General features: G+C 45.2%; 2 protein-coding genes across 2 annotated transcripts in view; one reads left to right on the forward strand and one right to left on the reverse strand.

Moving 5' to 3' along the window:
- The window catches only part of Lipc (lipase C, hepatic type), a 66,843-nt gene that overhangs the window by 29,204 nt on the left and 18,706 nt on the right, over positions 1-18,933 (reverse strand). The gene's annotated exons all lie outside the window — the stretch shown is intronic.
- LOC150046415 (uncharacterized) lies at positions 625-17,897 on the forward strand. Its single transcript, XM_090357753.1, has 4 exons — positions 625-864; positions 2,100-2,226; positions 3,971-4,063; positions 17,561-17,897. Exons 1-4 carry the CDS (start codon positions 807-809, stop codon positions 17,700-17,702), a joined length of 420 nt encoding a protein of 139 aa, XP_090213879.1. The 5' UTR covers positions 625-806; the 3' UTR covers positions 17,703-17,897.

Genomic DNA, 18,933 nt, shown 5'->3' on the forward strand with positions numbered 1-18,933 from the left:
GGTAGTGCTCTGGGGGCTGGTCTTAGTGTTGGTAGAGAAAGAAAGGGCCAAGTTTAATAGAACCTGAGTCTGTAGAGATAATTTGGGGTCCTAGTTAAGAAAGAGGCTTTGGAGAGACTTGTGTAGTTGATGAGAGAGGGGGAGTCTTGAACCCTAAGCTCTGTTGGTCCATGGTAAATTGGCCTGTGGTGGCTCAGCAGAAGGGAGGCCACAAAGGTACTGAGGAGGTTGAATATGGTGGCAAAACAGAAGATAGGCAGAACAGGGCAGAGGTATTGGCCGGCCTGGGAGGGACGTGACATGCATGGGGTGTGGTGTGGGCGTGGCCTGCTGAGAGCCTAATTTGCTGTAAAGGGCAGAAACATTTCTGAAAATCTCTGGGCTCAGAGGCCTTGTTTATCATCAGTGTCCAAGAGTTAGTGGTTGCTGACAGACTGCCATCGCGGTAGGGTGTGTTCCCTGCCAGCTTGCTCCCACAGGGGAGCCATTTGTCATTCGGTAGGGGGCTGAGGCAGGAACTGCACTGGGTATTGGAATTTACAGCTCTCTTGGAGCCAGCCCTCCTCTGTGGCTCTGCTGGCTTGGAATGAGAGCTGTCCATTATGTCTTCCTCAGTGGCAGCTGTAACTACTGCAATTTTCCCACCGGACACCTCTAAAGAACCGGTTATTTTCAAAAAGGACAGAGCATTTGTGCCTCACCGGCTCCATCAATCAAGACCTCGTTTAAGTGGGGAAAAAAACCTTTCTGCAGGCTGCCCTTGAGTTCTTGGCTTCAATCACTCATAAGGATTGGTCTAAAGCCTGATGACAGCGTTCGTAGCATCATCCCTCTGGAAAGATATGCAAGAATTGATTTCAAGTGGTCAGTAGCCTTCAGTGTGAACAGAAAGCTACGTATGGTATTGGACTTTGACTGCCAGGAAAGTCTGGTATCCTCTGCCATTCCCTCCTTTTCTCATTCATTCAGTGAGGTTTTTGGGGTTTTTTTGCTTTAGTTTTGTGGCTGGTTTTGGCGATTGAACTCTGGGTTGGGCACTGTCCCTAAATTCCTTTTTGCTCCTGGGTAGCACTTTACCACTTGAGCCACAGTACCACTTCCTGCTTTTTTTGAGTAGTTAACTGACTGTAAGAGTCTCAGGGACTTTCCTGCCTGGGTTGACTTTAAACCAGGATCCTCAAGTCCCAGCCTCCTGAGCAATTAGGATTATAGGCACGAGCATGAGCTTTCTGGCCAGAGGTGTAGCCTAGGGTGGTCTCAAACTTACGATCCTCCTGCCTCATCTTGATTCTTGGCATGGGCCACCACAGCTGGCTCAATGAGTTTTTACTCCACACCAGGTGCTAGGTTGAGCAGTGGTACTAAAGATGAATAAGACAAAGTATCAACTGCTTTGCCCTCTGTAGTGACAGGTACAAAATTCCTTCTAGAATTCCTTCTCTGACCTCTCCAAACCTCTCTGCCCTGGGCTGTTTTAGTGATCGAAGTTCCACCTCAGGCGATTCATTCCCTTGTGTCAGCTGTTACCATCTTCACATGCCTTTTACCAAGAATATGCCCTGAAAAAGGAAGTCACTGCTTAAAAAGTCTTTATAGATGAGCTATTTTAAGGCAGCTATCTATCCATCTATCTATCTATCTATCTATCTATCTATCTATCTATCTATCTATCTATCTAGAAAGTGTTCTAAATGAAGAACTATAGGATTCAATGTATGTATACTGGGCCATGTGAAAATATAGGTCAAGTATATATGGGAACTTTTACTTTTTGTGTTTCTTTTTTGGGGGGGGGCAGTCCTGGGCTTGAGCTCAGAGCCTGAGCACTGTCCTTGGACTTTCTCAAGGCTACCACTCTACCACTTGAGCCTCAGCACCACTTCTGGCTTTTTGCTATGTATGTGGGGTACCGAGGAATCGAACCTGGGTCTTCATGCATGCTAGGCAAGCACTTTAACCACTAGGCCAAACTCCTGGCCCTACTCTTTGTGTTTCTAACTGGCCATTGATATCCTGATTTTTGTGGACACGATTTTCCTGGGTGCAAAGTTGTACAGCAACACAAATGATTCCACACCTCCTGATGTTTGTCCCCACAGGCAGACAGAAGGCAGGCTGCGCTGTGCTGTGTCGGGGGAGGAAGTGGTGGCAGAGAGCAGTTCATAACTTTGCTGGTCATGTGAAGCGTCTTCATCATGTGAAATTAATTTTGCTAAAACATTTCTGGTGAGGTTATGGGTAGTTTTGGGTGGCGATGATCTCATGAGATATGAAGAGGGAGGGGTAGAGTTTATGATTCATTAAGCCAGTTTGCCCATCTTTTCCTTCCTGAATTTGTCTGTTCATTCCTTCCTTCTTCCCGCTTTCCCTTTCTTCCTCCCTCCTTCTCTCTCCCTTCTTTCCTTTCTCCCTCTCTCTCCCTTCCTTGTTTCCCCTCCCTATCTTTCTCCCACACTCTTTCCCTCTTTTCCCTTTCCTTCCTTTTCTCCCTCCCTACCTCCTTTTTGACAAGATCTTGTTATGTAGCTGAGGCTAGCTTCGAACCTCACAATCATACCCTCACAATCGTAGATACCTGTGACTCTCCTCACTACCATGTCTGACTTCTGGTTTGTTTTTTTTTTTTTTTGACCCCATGACAGTTCTGGATCATTGGGAGGGTGGGAAAGATGCAGAAATGAGAGGGGCAGGAGGAAACAAATGCATATGATGGTGCATCACCACTGGATGACACAGGATCACCCTGATGAAACCTGATCTCCCCAGGACCCTGGGACCCTGCTCTGAGAGGGCCTCCTGGAGAAAAGGCTTAATAATGATGGCCCACTCAGACATCAGATGACAGACTTCCACTTGGACCAAAGCAAGGGGGATCTGCATAGAAGGATACGACACAGCTCTAAAACACACAGGGGGGAATTTCAGACACCCACAGATGATGGGATGGAGTGATGGGATGGAGGGTGGGAGTGGAGGGGAGCAGGAGATCGGATTTCCTAGATCCCAGATTGAACTGTTAGGACTCTGCTACAACTGCTTCTGGCTTCAGATGATGATATTTTAGAGTGGGGTGGCCAGACTGTCCTGGGGAGACATTTGGGCTTTTATGGACTATTTGGACTTGAGCAAATACTTTAGCCGATGGGGGTGAATGATGGAGCTGCTCCCTAATAGCAAGTGGAAGTTGGAGGATTAGATAATGTTTAGTACAGACATGCAAGAATAAAAAGTTAGTGATTGCCACGGATAACGTACTTATAGCTATTTATATGTTGCAGCAGTATAACAACTAATTAGCTAATTATAGTAAAATTAGCCACCAGGGTTTAGATTCTTCTGGTTTTTTTGTGCGTGTTTGTTTATTGTTTTTTTACTTCCCATACCTGTTCTTCACAAGCAGAAAGCAGACAGATTTATGGGGCCCCCGTAGGAACTGAGTGTGGGGTGGGCCCCACATTATCTGGGTGGGGGGGACTGGGGCATCTCTCTCTGCTGCCCGAATCTGGGTAACACCTCTGCTGGCTGGAGTCATGTCAAAAGTGTCCAACTGGGTCAGGTATATAGTTCAGAGAATAGGCACTCTTACTGCAAGTCACATGTGAGGGGGGAAATGATGAAGCCTCTTAGTCCCCCCAGATCCATTGACACCCCCGAAAATCAACTGGGGTCCTGTGGCAGGCAACATTTGAGATCCTGCTGAGCTGTTCAGTGGAATCCGCCCTGGTAGTCAGGAACTAAGCATGAGGACAAGACTTTGTTTTACCTGTTCTTCAAAGGCTCTTTAGTTCCCTCACCCCCAGATTTCAGGAGGTAAACTTGAGAATGACTTTGAGGCTGCAGTGCAAGAAATCTAATTCCCTGTGAACAGCCTCCATGGCTTCTCTGCTATTTAATGGGCTCACTCGTGCTTGGCAGGTGAGCTGTGGTCAGGCTCCCACTGGTATAATTATAATCTTCTACACTTCCTCAGCTCTGCCCTCACAGACACCCGGAAATTTGCAAGAGTGTTGCCCTCATCTCTACTAACCAGTTGGCAGACATTCATCAAACCCAGAAGTGACAGGTAAGCCCTCCTCCCCCCTCCCATTCCCTCCGTTGCTTGGAGATGAATCCAAGGTTCCACCCACTACTGACACTGGGTTCTGAGATCTGAAGATGACATCATGTCACTTTATTTTATTGTGTCGTGTTTTAATTTATAGTCAGTGGAGAGTGGCAGATTAGAGGTTGTGAAACTATCAGGGAATAAAGAGTTTCTAAAAATACAAGGGGTTGCTAGTGTGATGAGCCACATTTGGAAAGAGGTCGCCTTGTATTTCTCCCAAGGTGAGAAGACAACAGGGTAATTATCCAATGTACCAGGCTGGCTCTCAGGGGAGTCAGGGCCAAATATTTGTGAGGCTACAAAGGGCCATTGAAGAGCCCTGTAAATAATGAGACCAGATTAGCCACAGGAATTTCACTGCTTCAGAAAATGAAGGGTATCGGCATTCTTTCTCTCTGTCCTGGCAGAAGTTCTAGTTGTCTTTGTTGAGGTGGTGGGGAATTTGGGGCACAAGGCTAGAAGTGGCTCAGTAGGCTAAGTCACTGGTGCTAAAACACCTCTGCTTCAAGAATCCTCTCCCCTTGGCCTGATATCTGCTCCATCAACTCCTACATGTTTTAGTCCTGACCTGTCCTGTGTGTGTGTGTGTGTGTGCGCACACACACGTGTGCACTGATACGGGGCTTGAACTCAGGCCCCAGGTGTTGTCTCTGAGCTTCTTTTGCTTAAGACTAGAATTCTACCACAGCTCCACTTCCAGTTTGTTTGGTAGTTTAGTGGAAATAAGAGTTTCACAATTTTTTTTTCCCTGGGCTGGCTTTCAACTGTGATCCTCAGATCTCAGCTTTCTGAGTAGCTAGGTTGGCAGGCGTGAGCCACTGGCCTCTGACATTCCCTGTGCTTTTTCTTCTTTTTTAGTGCTAGCACTCTACCACTTGAGCCACAGCTCCATTTCCAGGCTTTTGGGTAGTTAATTAGAGATAAGAGTTTCTTGGACTTTTCTTGCCCAGGCTATCTTCAAATCATGACTCTCAGATTTCGGTCTCCTGAGTAGCTAGGATTACGGGGATGAGCCACCAGCATCTGGCTAGGTTTTCTGGTTTGAAGAATGCATTGAATCATAAATCTTATCTTTCAGATTGGGTTGGGATGAATAAAGAATCCAATATTACCAACTTCCTAGAATATGTCAAGAGCCCAGTGAATGTAATTTTTCTTTGTGGTAGCAACAAATCACAGGCAGTGGCATGACTTAGGAGGCTTTATCTGAATATGAAGCTCCAACTTCAGGACTAACAGCTGTTGCATGAATGTCAGAGAGAAAGAAACAGAGGCGTATCTATGTGGAACCCTGTGACCCAATATGAACAGTGGTCTCTGAGAAATCTTTTTTGTTGGTCAGTCCTGGGGCTTGAACTCAGGGCCTAGGCACTGTCCTTCGGCTTTCTCAATGCTAGCTCTCTACCACTTGAGCCACAGCACCACTTCTGGCTTTTTTAGTGAATGTGGTACTGAGGAAATGAACCCAGGGCTGTGTGCATGCTTGGCAAGCACACTCCCAGTCCCTGAGAATGAATTCTTAATTGGAAGAAGACTTACAGGATCAAGTGGCCAGATTTCCCCTCTTTATTTGTAAAGATATGACGCTCAGTCTTAGAATCAAGCCCTTTGAGTTCTAGCTGTCCCACTGGTAACTCATGAGTTGATACGTCCATTCTCCCCATGGGCAAATGAGGGGAGCTGTGCCCCCTGGGAGAGTTAAATAAAGGAGAAGGCATGCAGAACACTTTGCAGAGTGTCCAGTAGACCATAAATACTCAATAAACCCAAGCGATCATGTTTAATGATGGCAAGAACATCACTTTCATTTGGCACTTGAAGCTGTGTAACCAAGCTGGGCATTCTACTGGGTCTCAGAAGCAAGAGACAGTCTCTTCATAGCTTCCAGACAAGCTGGTGGTTGAAAACTGATCACATTTCTGAGTTATGGGTCAGATTATTTTTTATCTAATGGTCTTGTGGGGGAATTGGAGGGCCCAAACAAGATGACTAATTAACAGCATTTCCACCACTCATCCTAACAGTCAGGAGCTGGGACTGAAATCAGTGGGCCATTAACAGGTTTTACAGGATTTTCTTCTCTACTTACTCCACTCCCAGCACCTCTGACACACATTAAGTTGATTTCAGTGGTTATTGGTGGCCAGGCATGGGTGTTTAAGTGCGACTACCATAGATATGTCATGAGGTCTTGCTACCAATAGCCAAGTGGCTTAAGGCAGGTTGCTCCCCAACTCTGCCTAAGTCGTGGGGCTTGAACTCAGGGCTTGAGCACTGTCCTTGGACTTTTCTCAAGGCTCTAACACTTGAGCCACAGCACGACTTCCAGCTTTTTTCTATGTATGTGGTACTGAGAATCGAATCCGGGTCTTCCTGCATGCTAGGCAAGCACTTTAACTACTAGGCCAAACTCCTGGCCCATTTCTAGCTTTTTAAAAGTTAATTGGAGAGGAAAGGCTTTTGGACTTGTCCACTCATGCTGGATTTGAACCTTAATCCTGAGTAGCTTGGATTACAGGCATGAGCCATCGGTGCCTAGCTAGTCAATATCTTTTGAGGGTAGGGATTGATGTGTGATTCAAAGGGATCCAAATGCACAGAGAAAAATGTCAACAGATAGGGTTGGAGCAGAACAACAAGGTGAGATGAAACAGCGCATGAGGAAGGGGACAGCTGACATGCCAAGGGCAGACTTGATGGAACCAGGTGTCAGAGGTAGTGTGTGTATCACTGGTACTCAGTGCTTAACTCTTCCTAGACCAGGCATGCTGACAGACAGGGGGAGGGGCCGGTGCCCACAGTGGCCTGAGTTTTTGTGGACTGCCATTCTGGGTATCATAGGTATATTTATTCCCAAATTTCCATCAAGATTTTCTGAAATAGCTATGTCCTTGAGAGGAAAGCTCATAGTGGACATACATTAAAACAAAAACCCACAAATGGTGAAATTCGTGAATGATCTGGGAATGTCATTTTTCACAACAGTGGGAACTAAGATATTTGATTAGCAGATAAATGTCCCAGAGAAGAAACTAGAAAATAATCTTTTTAAAAACAAAAACAATTCTTTGATTGGGGAGTGTGGCCTAGTGATAGATTGCTAGCCCTGGATTTGATTCCTTGGTACCACATACATAGAAAAAGCCAGAAGTGGCACTGTGACTCAAGTGGCAGAGCACTAGCTTTGAGCAAAATGTGTCCAAGGACAGTGCCTAGGCCTTGAGTTCAAGCCCCAGGACTGGGGGAAAAAAGATTTGATGGCTCTTTCCATGGAGCTTTTAAATTACTAATACTAAGTAAGAAAACAAGGGAGATTCACTTTAAAAACTTGATTTAGTAATAGGTGCTGTGGGCTCATGCCTGTAATACTAGTTACTGAGGAGGCTGAGATCTGAGGATTGTTGTAAGAAACCAGCTTGGACAGGAAAGTCTGTAGACTCGTATTTCCAATGAACCACCAAGAAGCTGGAAATGGAGCTGTGACTCAAGTGCTCCAGCACTGACCTTGAGAAAAAATGCTTGGGGACAGTGCCCAGGCCCTGAGTTCAAGCCCCAGGACTGGTCCATTTTTTTTTTAATTTAAGACAACTTGATAAGAGATATTTTTACTCGATGAGCCTGGAATAATTTGAGATAACAGTGTCCCTGAACTTCCCAGATTTTTAAGAAATAGATGGAGAACCTTCTTCAAACTTTCTGTGCATGGTTTATTTGGGGGAGTAGATCTGAATGACAAATAGAGACACAAGCAAAGACAGTCACAAAAGCAAGGGTCACAAATGGTGTCTCTTCTGTCCTGATAACAGGCTCCTCTTCAACTCCCCACTAGTAGTGTGTGTGTGTGTGTGTGTGTGTGTGTGTGTGTGTGTGCAAGCACATGTGCATAGGTGTGCAAATGTATGCAAGATTCTAGGAGCTTTCACATTAGTTTGCTTTATTAGACACAGAAACAACCTGAGGCTGAATGACAAGCTGGTGGGGTTAATGTTGATTTTCTGGTACTTAATTGTCATACTTTCCCTCACTAACCACTGCTAGGCACATTCAGTGAAAGAATTTAGGTCAGTCTATTGAAAGAATTGGGCACCAGACCTGAGTTCTATTGTAATTACCCAAGCCCTATACCCTTGGTGACAAAAACAATTCTGTAAGAAAAGATGACATTTCTGTGGTCTGAAATTTCATGCCTTGTGCAAGCAGTATTTATACTTCTTCCCTTCCCCTTCCCCCCAAATTGAGATCTGCATTGACATTATTAAGAAAATCACATGGCCCCAGAAGAAAACGAAAAATCCAATTGATTATTTTTATTGCTGTAAGAAGTCCTTTGTAGGCAGGCTGGGAAGAGACCCAATTTCATTTGCTTGTAATATTGTAAACACAGTTAATTGCCTGTCTTTAGTTTTTTTAAAAAAAAATAGAGACAAAGGAACAATCAGAAGTATTTATTAGAAATTCTGTTTGGACAAATTAGTTTCACATCTCAGTGGTTTCATCTCAATTCAGGGCACTAAAATTCTGCACATTAATAAATGACAGTTGTGACATCACTTTCCCAACTGTTTGTACAGTTGTTTCTGCAATAATATTGCATTGGTTATTTTCAAACTGATTTTTTTTTACCATCCTGTAGAGGTTGAGTTATCCATGGCTTGCCATTCAATTCAATTTAGTAGTACGACAGTTGGAATAACTACATTGCCTCTTCTATGTCTAGCGCATAAATCACATTGATTACCAAGCAATAATGCACCAAGAATTGCTAAGAGACTGAAAATCAATCTTTGAAAAAATGCTGGTCTTAGAGGTTGGAAAGTGAAGTGGGAATTTGCTGAACATTTAAATGGTCCTGGTTTTGTGTGTGTGTGTGTGTGTGTGTGTGTGTGTGTGTGTGTGTGTGTGTGTGTGTGCCTGATCTTGAACTTATAATTCTCCTATCTCAGCCTCTCCCGACTGCTGAGATTAAAGGTGCACACACCATGCCTGACTCGATCTAGCAATTCTTTTTTTATAGTGCTAGAGATTGAAGCCAGGGCCTTGCACAAAATAGGCAAGTGCTCTGCCCCTGAGCTACACCCTGAGCCGTTGATCTGTCATTTTTATTGCTCATATTATTCAATGCTTACTCTGTGTCTGCCACAGTGATGGCTAGATCCTATATATTAACTCATGCAAATTCTTCTGAGTTACTGAATGCAGGCAAAGGGCTCCAGATAGCTCAGAATGGTACTGGTTAATAGGATAGTGGGTCCTGCTCTGAAGTTTGCTTTCCTGGGGCCAAATGCCATGACTTAGCTAATGTGATTGGTCTCTCAGTCTTTCTTTGTGGCCAGCTCACTTATTGCCTGGTTCAGAAGCTCCTCCTCATAGTTCAGGGTTTCCAAGTTGAGACCCAGGTGTGAACTGGTGGCTGCAACTGAGTTCCAGGGGTACAGAATAGGAGTGAGGTCAGGAGTTTGGCCTAGGGATAGAGCGCTTGCCTAGCATGCATGAAGACCTGTGTTTGATTCCTTGGTACCATGTGCATAGAAAAAAAGCTGGAAGTAGTGCTGAGGCTCATGTGGTAGAGCTCTATCCTTGAGAAAGTCCAAGGACAGTGCTCAGGCCCTGAGCTCAACCCTAGGACTGGCAAAAAAAAAAAGTCTCAGAATAGGAGTGAGTGTGGACATAGTTGGGCAATCCAGAAGAGGACAAGTCAGCTTGGTTTTGAATGCAGGAAGGTCAGAGAAAGCATGGTTAAGAGAAGATAAAGCTGGTACTGGTGGTTCAAGCCTGTAATCTTAGCTACTCAGAAGTCTGAGATCTGAGAATCATGGTTCAAAGCCAGCCTTGGCAGGAAAGTCCATGAAAGTTATACCTTCAAACAACTACTTAAAAGCCAGAAATAGCACTGTGGCTCAGGGACAGTGCCCAGGCCATAGTTCAAGTCCTAGGACCAGAGAGAGAGAGAGAGAGAGAGAGAGAGAGAGAGAGAGAGAGAGAGAGAGAGAGAGAGAGAGAGAGAGACAGAGACAGAGACAGAGAGACAGACAGAGAGACAGACAGAGAGACAGACAGAGAGAGAGACAGAGACACAGAGAGAGAGACAGAGAGACAGAGACAGAGACACAGAGACACAGGGAGAGACAGAGAGAGAGACACAGAGAGAGAGACAGAGAGACAGAGACAGAGGAGACACACAGAGAGAGAGAGAGAGGGAAATATTCAACTTGGGTCCTGAAGGGAAGTAAAGACCGTTGTTGGGCAGAAGAATGTTTAAAAACTGCAGATCACTGAACATAGAAAGCAAGCAGGAACAGCATGTGGAGGCCTTGGTAACCAGATTAGGTGGACATTTTCTCTGGAGACTACCATGTACTAAAGAAGCACCCTGACACTTGTCTCTTAGAAAAACACTTACAGAAGCCTGGTGCTGGTAGCTCACGCCTGTATCTCAGGCTACTCAGAAGGCTAAGATCTGAGAATCACAGTTTGAAGCCAGCCTGGGTAAGGAAAGTTCACAAGACTTTATCTCCAATTAACTACCAAAAATCCAGAAGTGTGACTCAAGAGGTAGAGCACCAGCCTTAAGCACAAAAGCTCAGGAACAGCACCCAGGCCCTGAACTCAAGCCCCAAGACTGGTACAAAAGAATCCAGGGATGTCCACTGGAGACGGACACTAAACCTTGAGGAGATTAGAGGGACCTGAAGAAGTTCAGCTGGGGCAGAGAGGACTGACAGGGGCTGGGAACGCTGTCACCTCACAAAGGCTCTGCAGGTCATTTACAAGGAACCCAGTTCTTTGCCAAACTGTCATGAGTGAGCTTGTTCAGGGTTCAGGAAATGGTGCCCCGGAGTAGGGCACTTTGGCATGCTGGTTGAAGGAGACTGGAAGATCTCAGATGCAGCTGCTAAACCAGTCTCCCTGACCTCTTCTTGCCTTTCTGGATTTTCCTTGTTTGCCTTGAAACTGGATCTTCAGAGAGAATTCACTTCTCATGAGTCATCTCTATCAGAATCTTATCATGGTAGACTGACTCACATCCCAGGAAGAGGGCAAGTGGTAGATACCCCACCCAGTATGGTCATTACCTCTCCTTTGGCCCAAAAGGTTTGAGAGTTCCTCCAACCATTTCCCCTCCCCTAGATGACCTTCCCATTCAGGCCTGCTAAATCAACCACATCTTTGAACTCTTGCCGTCTTTCCTGATGCACCGGCCAGGGTAACACATCCGTGTTTCTTTTTTTCCTGTTAGTCCAACTGCTGCCAGTATATGTCATAGGTTGATCACACCTTTAGAGGCTACAAAAGGGCTACTTTCCCCTGGAGAATTAAAGGGGCTAGATTTGAACTCGTGATAGGAGAGACTTCGATCTGCACAATGCTGATGGATTGCTATGTCTGTCTGGGGTGGATTAGAAGGTCTTCACTGCTCTTGGAACAGTGGGTACATTTCCTTCCTACTGATCTGATGTTTCTGAAGAAACACCTAAGGTCCCCACTGCTGCCATGTCTTCTGCCCGTGTCCTGGAAATTTTAGGAAAAGACCTCTTCCCTCACCGCTGATGGGGGACTCTGGGTTCCGTGGCCCAGCAGTAAATTCTAAGAGCATTTCCTACTCCAAGAGAGCTCCTTTCTAGCTGTGTTGCCTGTAGCTATAACATATGTCAGCTGACAAGGAGCCTTCAGTAACAACCTTTCAGATTTCCATGACCAGATTTGCAAGCGAAAGATAAAGAATGTAAAATCTCTACCATCTTCTGGGAAGACTGGAGTGAATGAGCCTGATTAAACTGGTATGATCAGGTCTCTCTCCTCTCTCCTTTTTGCAGTATTGGAGTTCAAATTCAGGACCTCATGCTTGCCAAATAAGTACCCTACCTACCAGTTGAGCCATACATCCAGCCCTCTTTTTTGTTTTGATGTTAAGGTCTCATGCTTTTGCCTGGGCAGCCTCAGTCTGTGATCCTCCTATCTCTACCTCCTGAGCAGCTAGGATTACAAACATTTGCAAACCCACTCAGGTCAGGACTCGATGTTACAAAAAGGCATCTTGGTCTGTTGGCCTCAGCACAGGATTGAGAAGTTGGAATGCAGCTATGCCTTGTTCCTTACTAGCTGTGTGGCCTTGGACCAGCTTGGACAAGCCATTTATCCTCTCAGACCCACTTTCCTCCTTTGTGGTGTTGTTTTGGGGGATGGGAGGAGATAATGCATGCAATGCCCCGGAAGGGTGCCTGCCTGTAGTAAGTACACAAGCAACGTTAGCCAAATCTATAGCTGCACCAGCTGATGTGAGGAAAATATTAACTGGAACCGTTTCTTCCCCTCCTACCTCCCGGCTGCATTGTCGGATGCCCAGACACTTCCCCTGGAGTGCTGTCTGTGGGTTGTCTGCTTGCTTAGCTAATCGCACAGGAAGTGGGTGGGTAATGGGCCTCTCTGTTGTTCCACTGGCCTCCATGTGAATCTTACGGTTTTGCTTTCCTCACTCCGGGGGCTTCTCACACCCTCTAATGACTGTTTTCCTTTCAGAAATGGCATATTTTTAGACAAAACATTTCCTGTGGGCTCCTCTTTGGTTCCCTGGCAGATCTCTGATTTCTCATCAGTTTCCCCCTTGTCTCTATGCTCTCAGAAATCTACCACAGCAGCAAGAACACAGGAAACACAAGAACCACAGGCCCTAATCCCTTCTCTGATCTGAGATCAGGGTCAGGGCTGGCCTGGTGATCTTTAAGAAGGCTTTAAAGTGTGATGAGTTCCTTCTGACTGCAGTCCGGTCCTGTCCTATGTTGGCTAACTCCTCCCCTCTACATGTGTTGCAGGGAGAGGTGGTGGTGGGCCTTGGTTTTAAAGTTTTTAGAAATATGTACTTCTCTTAGTCAAATCTAAGTTGAGATGACTCCCTTTGAGATCAGCTAGAGTTAGACATACCTGGGTTGGAATTGTGACTTTTCCAGTGACTCCATTAAAGGCTGGATGCCTTGTAAAATGAGGGGAATACATTGTAAATCTTGATGGGCTCTTTGTCAGGGTGATATGAAATATATCATGTGGCGCCCATTCTTGGCATTTAGTTCCTCTTATCCTTTCTAATTTAAATAATTATGGTGATTCAATTACATGTTTTTAAATGGAGAAAGTCTTAACGAGTTTCATAATTTCACAGATTATTTTCATCACTGAATGCGAGGAGCAGACAAAATTCCCAGTAAATATCTGAAGGGCAGAAGAACAACACCCAGTATCAATAGGGCTCAAAGAGCTTAATTACATTCTGTAAGTCTGGAAAGTTCCTAGGAAGCCATCCAAGGCTGGAGGGATATAAAGAGAGGCTGTAAACTGTGGGGAGCCAGGCCTTAGGGAGCTCCTCTGGGAGCCAAGAGCCATTTGGATGAAAAGATGTGACTGGACCAGCTGGAGAGCAGTGCCCTTAAGAAGAGCTATGACTGGGTGAGGAGGGAGGAGGGTGGAGGACTTCTAGTGACTGACCCCTTCCAATCCTCCACACAAGGAAGACTGAACAGTCCTTCATTTCTGCTAAGTTGAATTCAGTTGTCCCAATTAACTGGTCCCTCACCAAGTGGTTGCAGGGAACACTTGACCTTTACCCCTTTCTTGCTTCTTCCCCAGAGCCTTGTTGCTTACTGGCTAGAACTGACCAGGTCATGCTTTTACTACCAGATGAGGTTCCTTCTCCCGGAGGAGTCCTCCTGTAAAGAGGCCCTGGGAGGAGGGGGTCCCTCATTCCCTCATCCCTCTATTTTACTGGTGATTAAAGAATAAATCAGTCTCAACTTCGCAGCCTCCTTGCTTTGGACAGGCAGGTAATTGGAAACCCAGTTTTCCAGAAATTAGTAACCCCAAAGGGAAGAGGTTAGATGAATGGGCAGTCTGGTACACGCCTGTAATCCCAGCATTTAGGAATAAGAGTTTGGAGAACAATGAGTTTGATATTAAAACACACACACACACACACACATACGCACGCACGCACGCACGCACCTCCCTGTGTGTTGGGCAAGAGCTGGAGCATAAAGCCATCTTGCCATGGTCTCCAGGTCCAAATCAAACACTCGTGTCCTCCTGTCCCTCATGAATGTATGAAAAGCTAACACTGCACTCTCTTCTTCGGTAATCAGCACTCTGAGCATAGTTGTGACTTTGGTGGGCCAAAGGATTGAGTTTTAGGATTCTTGATACACCAACATACAGCTATTTTCCCCTCAAGCCCTTCTAAGCTCCGAGGAGAGGAAAGAGAATGATGATGAGTCAGCGGTTAATGTTCCCATATCTTGCTGTTGATTTTCTAGATCAGGATGGATGACCTGAGCAGCTGAGCTAAGGGGCTGTGGCCACAGACCTCAGCATGAGTCCCAACAAGTGTGCACGTAAGCAGTCATGTGAGGCACACTCGACTCCAAACCTCGAATCCACCTTTTACAGGGCAGAAAGAAACCCGCTTACTGGAACTGGATCTAAAAGCATAGAAAGCTTCATGAAGTTAAAAAAAAAAAATAGTTCTCGCCTAGCAGAGCTCTGTGGGACCCAAATGGCAGCCAGGTGGTTATGTGGTTATCCATCCAGGGTGTCTTTGGAAATGAACATGAACTGGTCTGGGTGACTTTGGTGTTATTTAAAAAAATCCCCAGATGATTCCAATGCGCTCACAGCAGGGAGAATCACTGAAGCTGCTAAATAGAATCAGGATGGACATTTTATATGCAGCCTTTCAACTATCCTTTCAATGTTTCTAGGACGTGGGTCCTATTATTTTCATTTTATAGATTAGAAACTGGAGCTCAGGCAGCATCAGTCTCTGTTAAAGGCAGTACTTGTGTTAGAAGTGATTCTGTGGATCCCACAGCCTGAGCTGTTCCCTGATTTTCAGTGGAAAACCTTGGAACACAGACCTGCTGAACAGCCTGTAGCTGTGCTTTTCTTTTTAATTTTTGCTAAGTGCTGAGCATGATTTGACAGAAGGGATATCTAATGGGTGAATTACTGAGCAACTGTAAGCAAACTCCAGTTAATTTAAGTCTGGGAGGGCTGGAAAAGAAAACACAACACACCCCATGACTCAGTTACTCTGTCTGAGAATGGACACCTCTGATGGGATGTAGGTATTAACTAGGAAGGAAAAATGGAGTAGAATAGCTGGCAGGCAAACCAGGGGACTCTGTACCAGCCTGCCCCAAAGCTCAGAAAAGCCATTTCCCAGAAGGCCTGGCTCCTGACCACAGACTTTGCAGCTGACTCATTAACAAAGTAAAAGTAGCTATGTGGGGGCAAAAGTAGCTTTGAAGAAGGAAAAAAAAAAAACATTGCTCATAGAAGTGGACTAATAGGTGCCAGCCATCAGGATCAAAGTTGGGCATATTAAACATTGTGATCTAGAGAGCAATCAAAGGGGGATTAGTCACATGACAACTCTCCCGCCCCCCGCCCCTCCACCCCTACCCAGCATCAGAGGTTATGGGAGAACAGTAGACAAGATCCTGCGGTCAGGGTCAGAGTCTGTCTACCAATATCCCCTCCCTACTTCTAGGATAAGTAGCTATTTGGATAGGAATGTGAGTGTGTGTGTGTGTGTGTGTGTGTGTGTGTGTGTACATATATACCTAACCTGTCTTGGTGAAATGTTATGAACAACTTGATGAAATTCTACATCAAACATTTATTTGATGAAATACACTTGGTTGAAAGAATTGGAGGAAGTGTCACGCTAAAGTTTGTTAGGAAAAGCAAGTTGTTGCAACAATTGTAGATAGATTATGAGGCCTGCATAACCACCTGCTTAATCATGGATGAAGTTGAAAGGGGTCGGGCAGGACAATGGGCATCTGACAAGGGCTTTGAGAAGGAGAATGGTTCTTCAGGGGAACCAAGAGCTGCATAGCCATTGGGATTGTGCTCTTTGAAGGTCTGTGAAGAGTGCAGTAACTGCGAAATGACTTTTGGATAACCCTGGATGAGTTCTGTGTGATGTGGAAGAGAGGAGAGAATGCATATGCACTTTAAGAAGCTCTCAGCTGACTGTGGGCTGGGAATGGGCAGAAGATCAGACAATGTGATCAAAGCCATGGTGTGGCTGAGCAAAGTACCCCACTCTATATTTAAAGACAGTTTCAGAGGTGGAGTTGTAGTTCTGAGTGGTAGAGTGGAGAAGCTCAGGGACAGCACTCAGGTCAGAGTTCAAGCCCCCCATAACCAACAAAAACAAGCAAAGATGGCTTTGTCCTCATAGCAAATGCTGAAGGAGAATACTGCTGTTAGTAGCCTGTTGCTGACCTTGCCTGCCCAGTAAAGCCTTGATCACGACAGCTGATATAATACCTGAAATAACTCAAGCTCCTTAGGACACAAAAGCTATGGATACCAAGGCAAGCCTATTGATGCCTTTGCTTTAATACATGAGAAGACAGAGGCCCAGTGAGCCATATGGCTTGTGCGGGGATCTGTTGTTACTCAGAGCATGTATTGCACACAACATGGAATGCACTGTGGTGGCTTTGGTGAAAATAAGGGAGCCCCATCACGGTCCCCTTCAAGAAGATGGAAAAATTTCCAGAACCTTTGAGATTGATGAGGTACAAAGTTGACAAAATACTCTCTCATATGTCTCATCGCAAAGACAAATCATTGAGATGAGACACAGAGAAACCTTGCATTTGGTAGGCTGCTTCCAAGAACCTTACATAAGTGATTCCTAATCTGTCCTGTAGGCAGGGCTCACAGGGACATCACAGAGGGGTTTGGCACAAGCATCCTAGCGTTAGCCTGGACATCTGGTGGTTTGGGAGTGAGCCTTCCTGTTTCGAAAGGGGTGTGGAATGATGAGGAGATGGGACCCCATGGTGCTGAAGAAGACTTTAAGGCAGCCTCTGTCCTTATTTGAATTAAAATGACACGTTGCACTGGGGACTGCAATTCTCTTTCTATTTTCATGAGTATCTATACCAAGTTTGAGAGTACATCAGCAGGGGGAAAGAACAGGATGGGAAACCTGGCACTTCTAACATGAGATTGGTGGTGGTGTGCCCTCTGACTCTGTTTTTATGATGCCTGGATACCCCAATACTCATTTGAGCCTTCCTGCCCTACCTGACTTCCTCAGCCCATGAATCTCTGCCTCTAGCACCACACTGTGTCCATCCAACTTTGGCTCCGATCTGGACCCGACGCCACAATTCTACTGTAAGATGGACATTTGGTCTTTGCTTCTTGTGCCCAGACCAGCATTTTTAGGTCAGTCATAGATCGCTTCCATTGGCCATGGAACACCTTTTTGATTGTTTTCATGGGATCTCATGGAATTCTAAGTTTTTAATTTTCATTTGAACTATTTAAGAACACAATCTTGGTCAGACGCCAGGTATACTTAAAAAAAAAAAGGCAGGCAAGCAGCTGCCTATCAGGTAACAGGTAGAGGTTAATGGCTCAGCCAATCAATATATCTCACTCTAACAGGCCAAGATCTCAAGAGGTGGCTTCTTCTCTTTTTCCTCTGGCTGCCAGATTGAGAGAGACCTTGCATGATCAGAGAAATAAGAAGCCTGTTCTTTATTCCAACAGCAAGCCAGGCATGATAATAATTGGACTTTCAAGGTAAAGTTCAGGAAAGCTCTCTATTTCTTGATGATATGATGAAACCAGGGAAACTTCTAGAAATACAAGAAGACTGGGAAGGACTGCAAATGGGAGATGAATCAGAAAATTGCCATCTATTCCACTGGTGAGAATGTAAGGATGGGCTTAGGCTGTGCTAACTGATCAGCTGAAGAATGAGTGGTTCTGCTGCCTTGTGTTCATGGGTCTTGCTCTAAATAAAGTGCTTTATTGGTACTAGTGAATGATACATTGTGTTACCTTCATGGGAAGCTCTGGCTGTGTGGGAGATCATTGGTGTCTATTTGGGTTTAACCACATGGCTGGGGAGTTAGGCAGTTTGGAGGTCTAGTTCGGTCTTTCAGATGGTTACCACCCACCCTCAGGTGTGTCCAGCACCTGTGCTTGCAGGTGTAGCTCCTGGGAAGATACAGTCTGAGAGCACCAGCCTTGGACATTGAAGCCAACTTCAAGTCAGAACAAAGACCAGATTACTTAACTGCAGGAAAGGACCACTAGGTGGGGGATGAGGATTCTAGGAGCTGACAAGTGCCTGCTCCTTTCATTATGATCATTATTTTAACACAAGATAGAGATTTTGGCAATTTCTTTCTTTCACAAAAAGAAAAAAAAATGACCCAACGCTTTGGATTTTCAGATGGGTTACTTGCCTTTCATCTGTGTTTTCTCTATGGTTCCATTTTCTGATCCATTGCTTTCATCTTTGGAATCTGTCATTGTGACTCTCTTAACCATGTAACCATCACTTAAAAGCACTTTTTTTGCTTTTGTTTTTTGGGAGGTGGGGTCAGAAATGTTTAACCTTGGGACCACATCAATGATTTTATTTGTATTGACTTCATATTTGAAAATCAGGTAAGATGTACTGTAAAATCAAATGTTCAAAAATAATGAGGACTATTTTTTTGGTACTAGTCCTAGGGTTTTCAACTCAGAGCCCGGGCACTGTCCCTGAGCTTTTGTGCTCAAGGCTAGTGCTATACTTTTTAAGGCACAGCCCTACTTCTGGGATGTTGCTGATTCACTGGTGATAAGAGTCTCTTGGATATGTGTGCCCAGGATGGCTTCAAACTGTGATTTTTCAGATCTGAGCCTCCTAAGTAGCGAAGATTACAGACATGAACCACCAGTGCCTAGCTCCGAGGACTTTGCCTCATATGAGCACAACAGTTGAAGGAATTGTAAGGGAGTGAGGGATAGATAGAGCTGAAAGC

Source organism: Megascapheus bottae, chromosome 25, assembly GCF_031878675.1.
Source record: "Megascapheus bottae isolate mThoBot1 chromosome 25, mThoBot2.hap1, whole genome shotgun sequence".
NCBI lineage: Eukaryota > Metazoa > Chordata > Mammalia > Rodentia > Geomyidae > Megascapheus > Megascapheus bottae.

Coding starts and splice junctions, on each gene's coding strand:
- LOC150046415 (XM_090357753.1), top strand. CDS start 807: ATGACAGCGTTCGTAGCATCATCCCTCTGGAAAGATATGCAAGAATTG. Junction 2,227..3,970: donor ATTTTGCTAAAACATTTCTG/GTGAGGTTATGG, acceptor ACACTTCCTCAG/CTCTGCCCTCACAGACACCC. Junction 4,064..17,560: donor ATCAAACCCAGAAGTGACAG/GTAAGCCCTCCT, acceptor TCACTCTAACAG/GCCAAGATCTCAAGAGGTGG.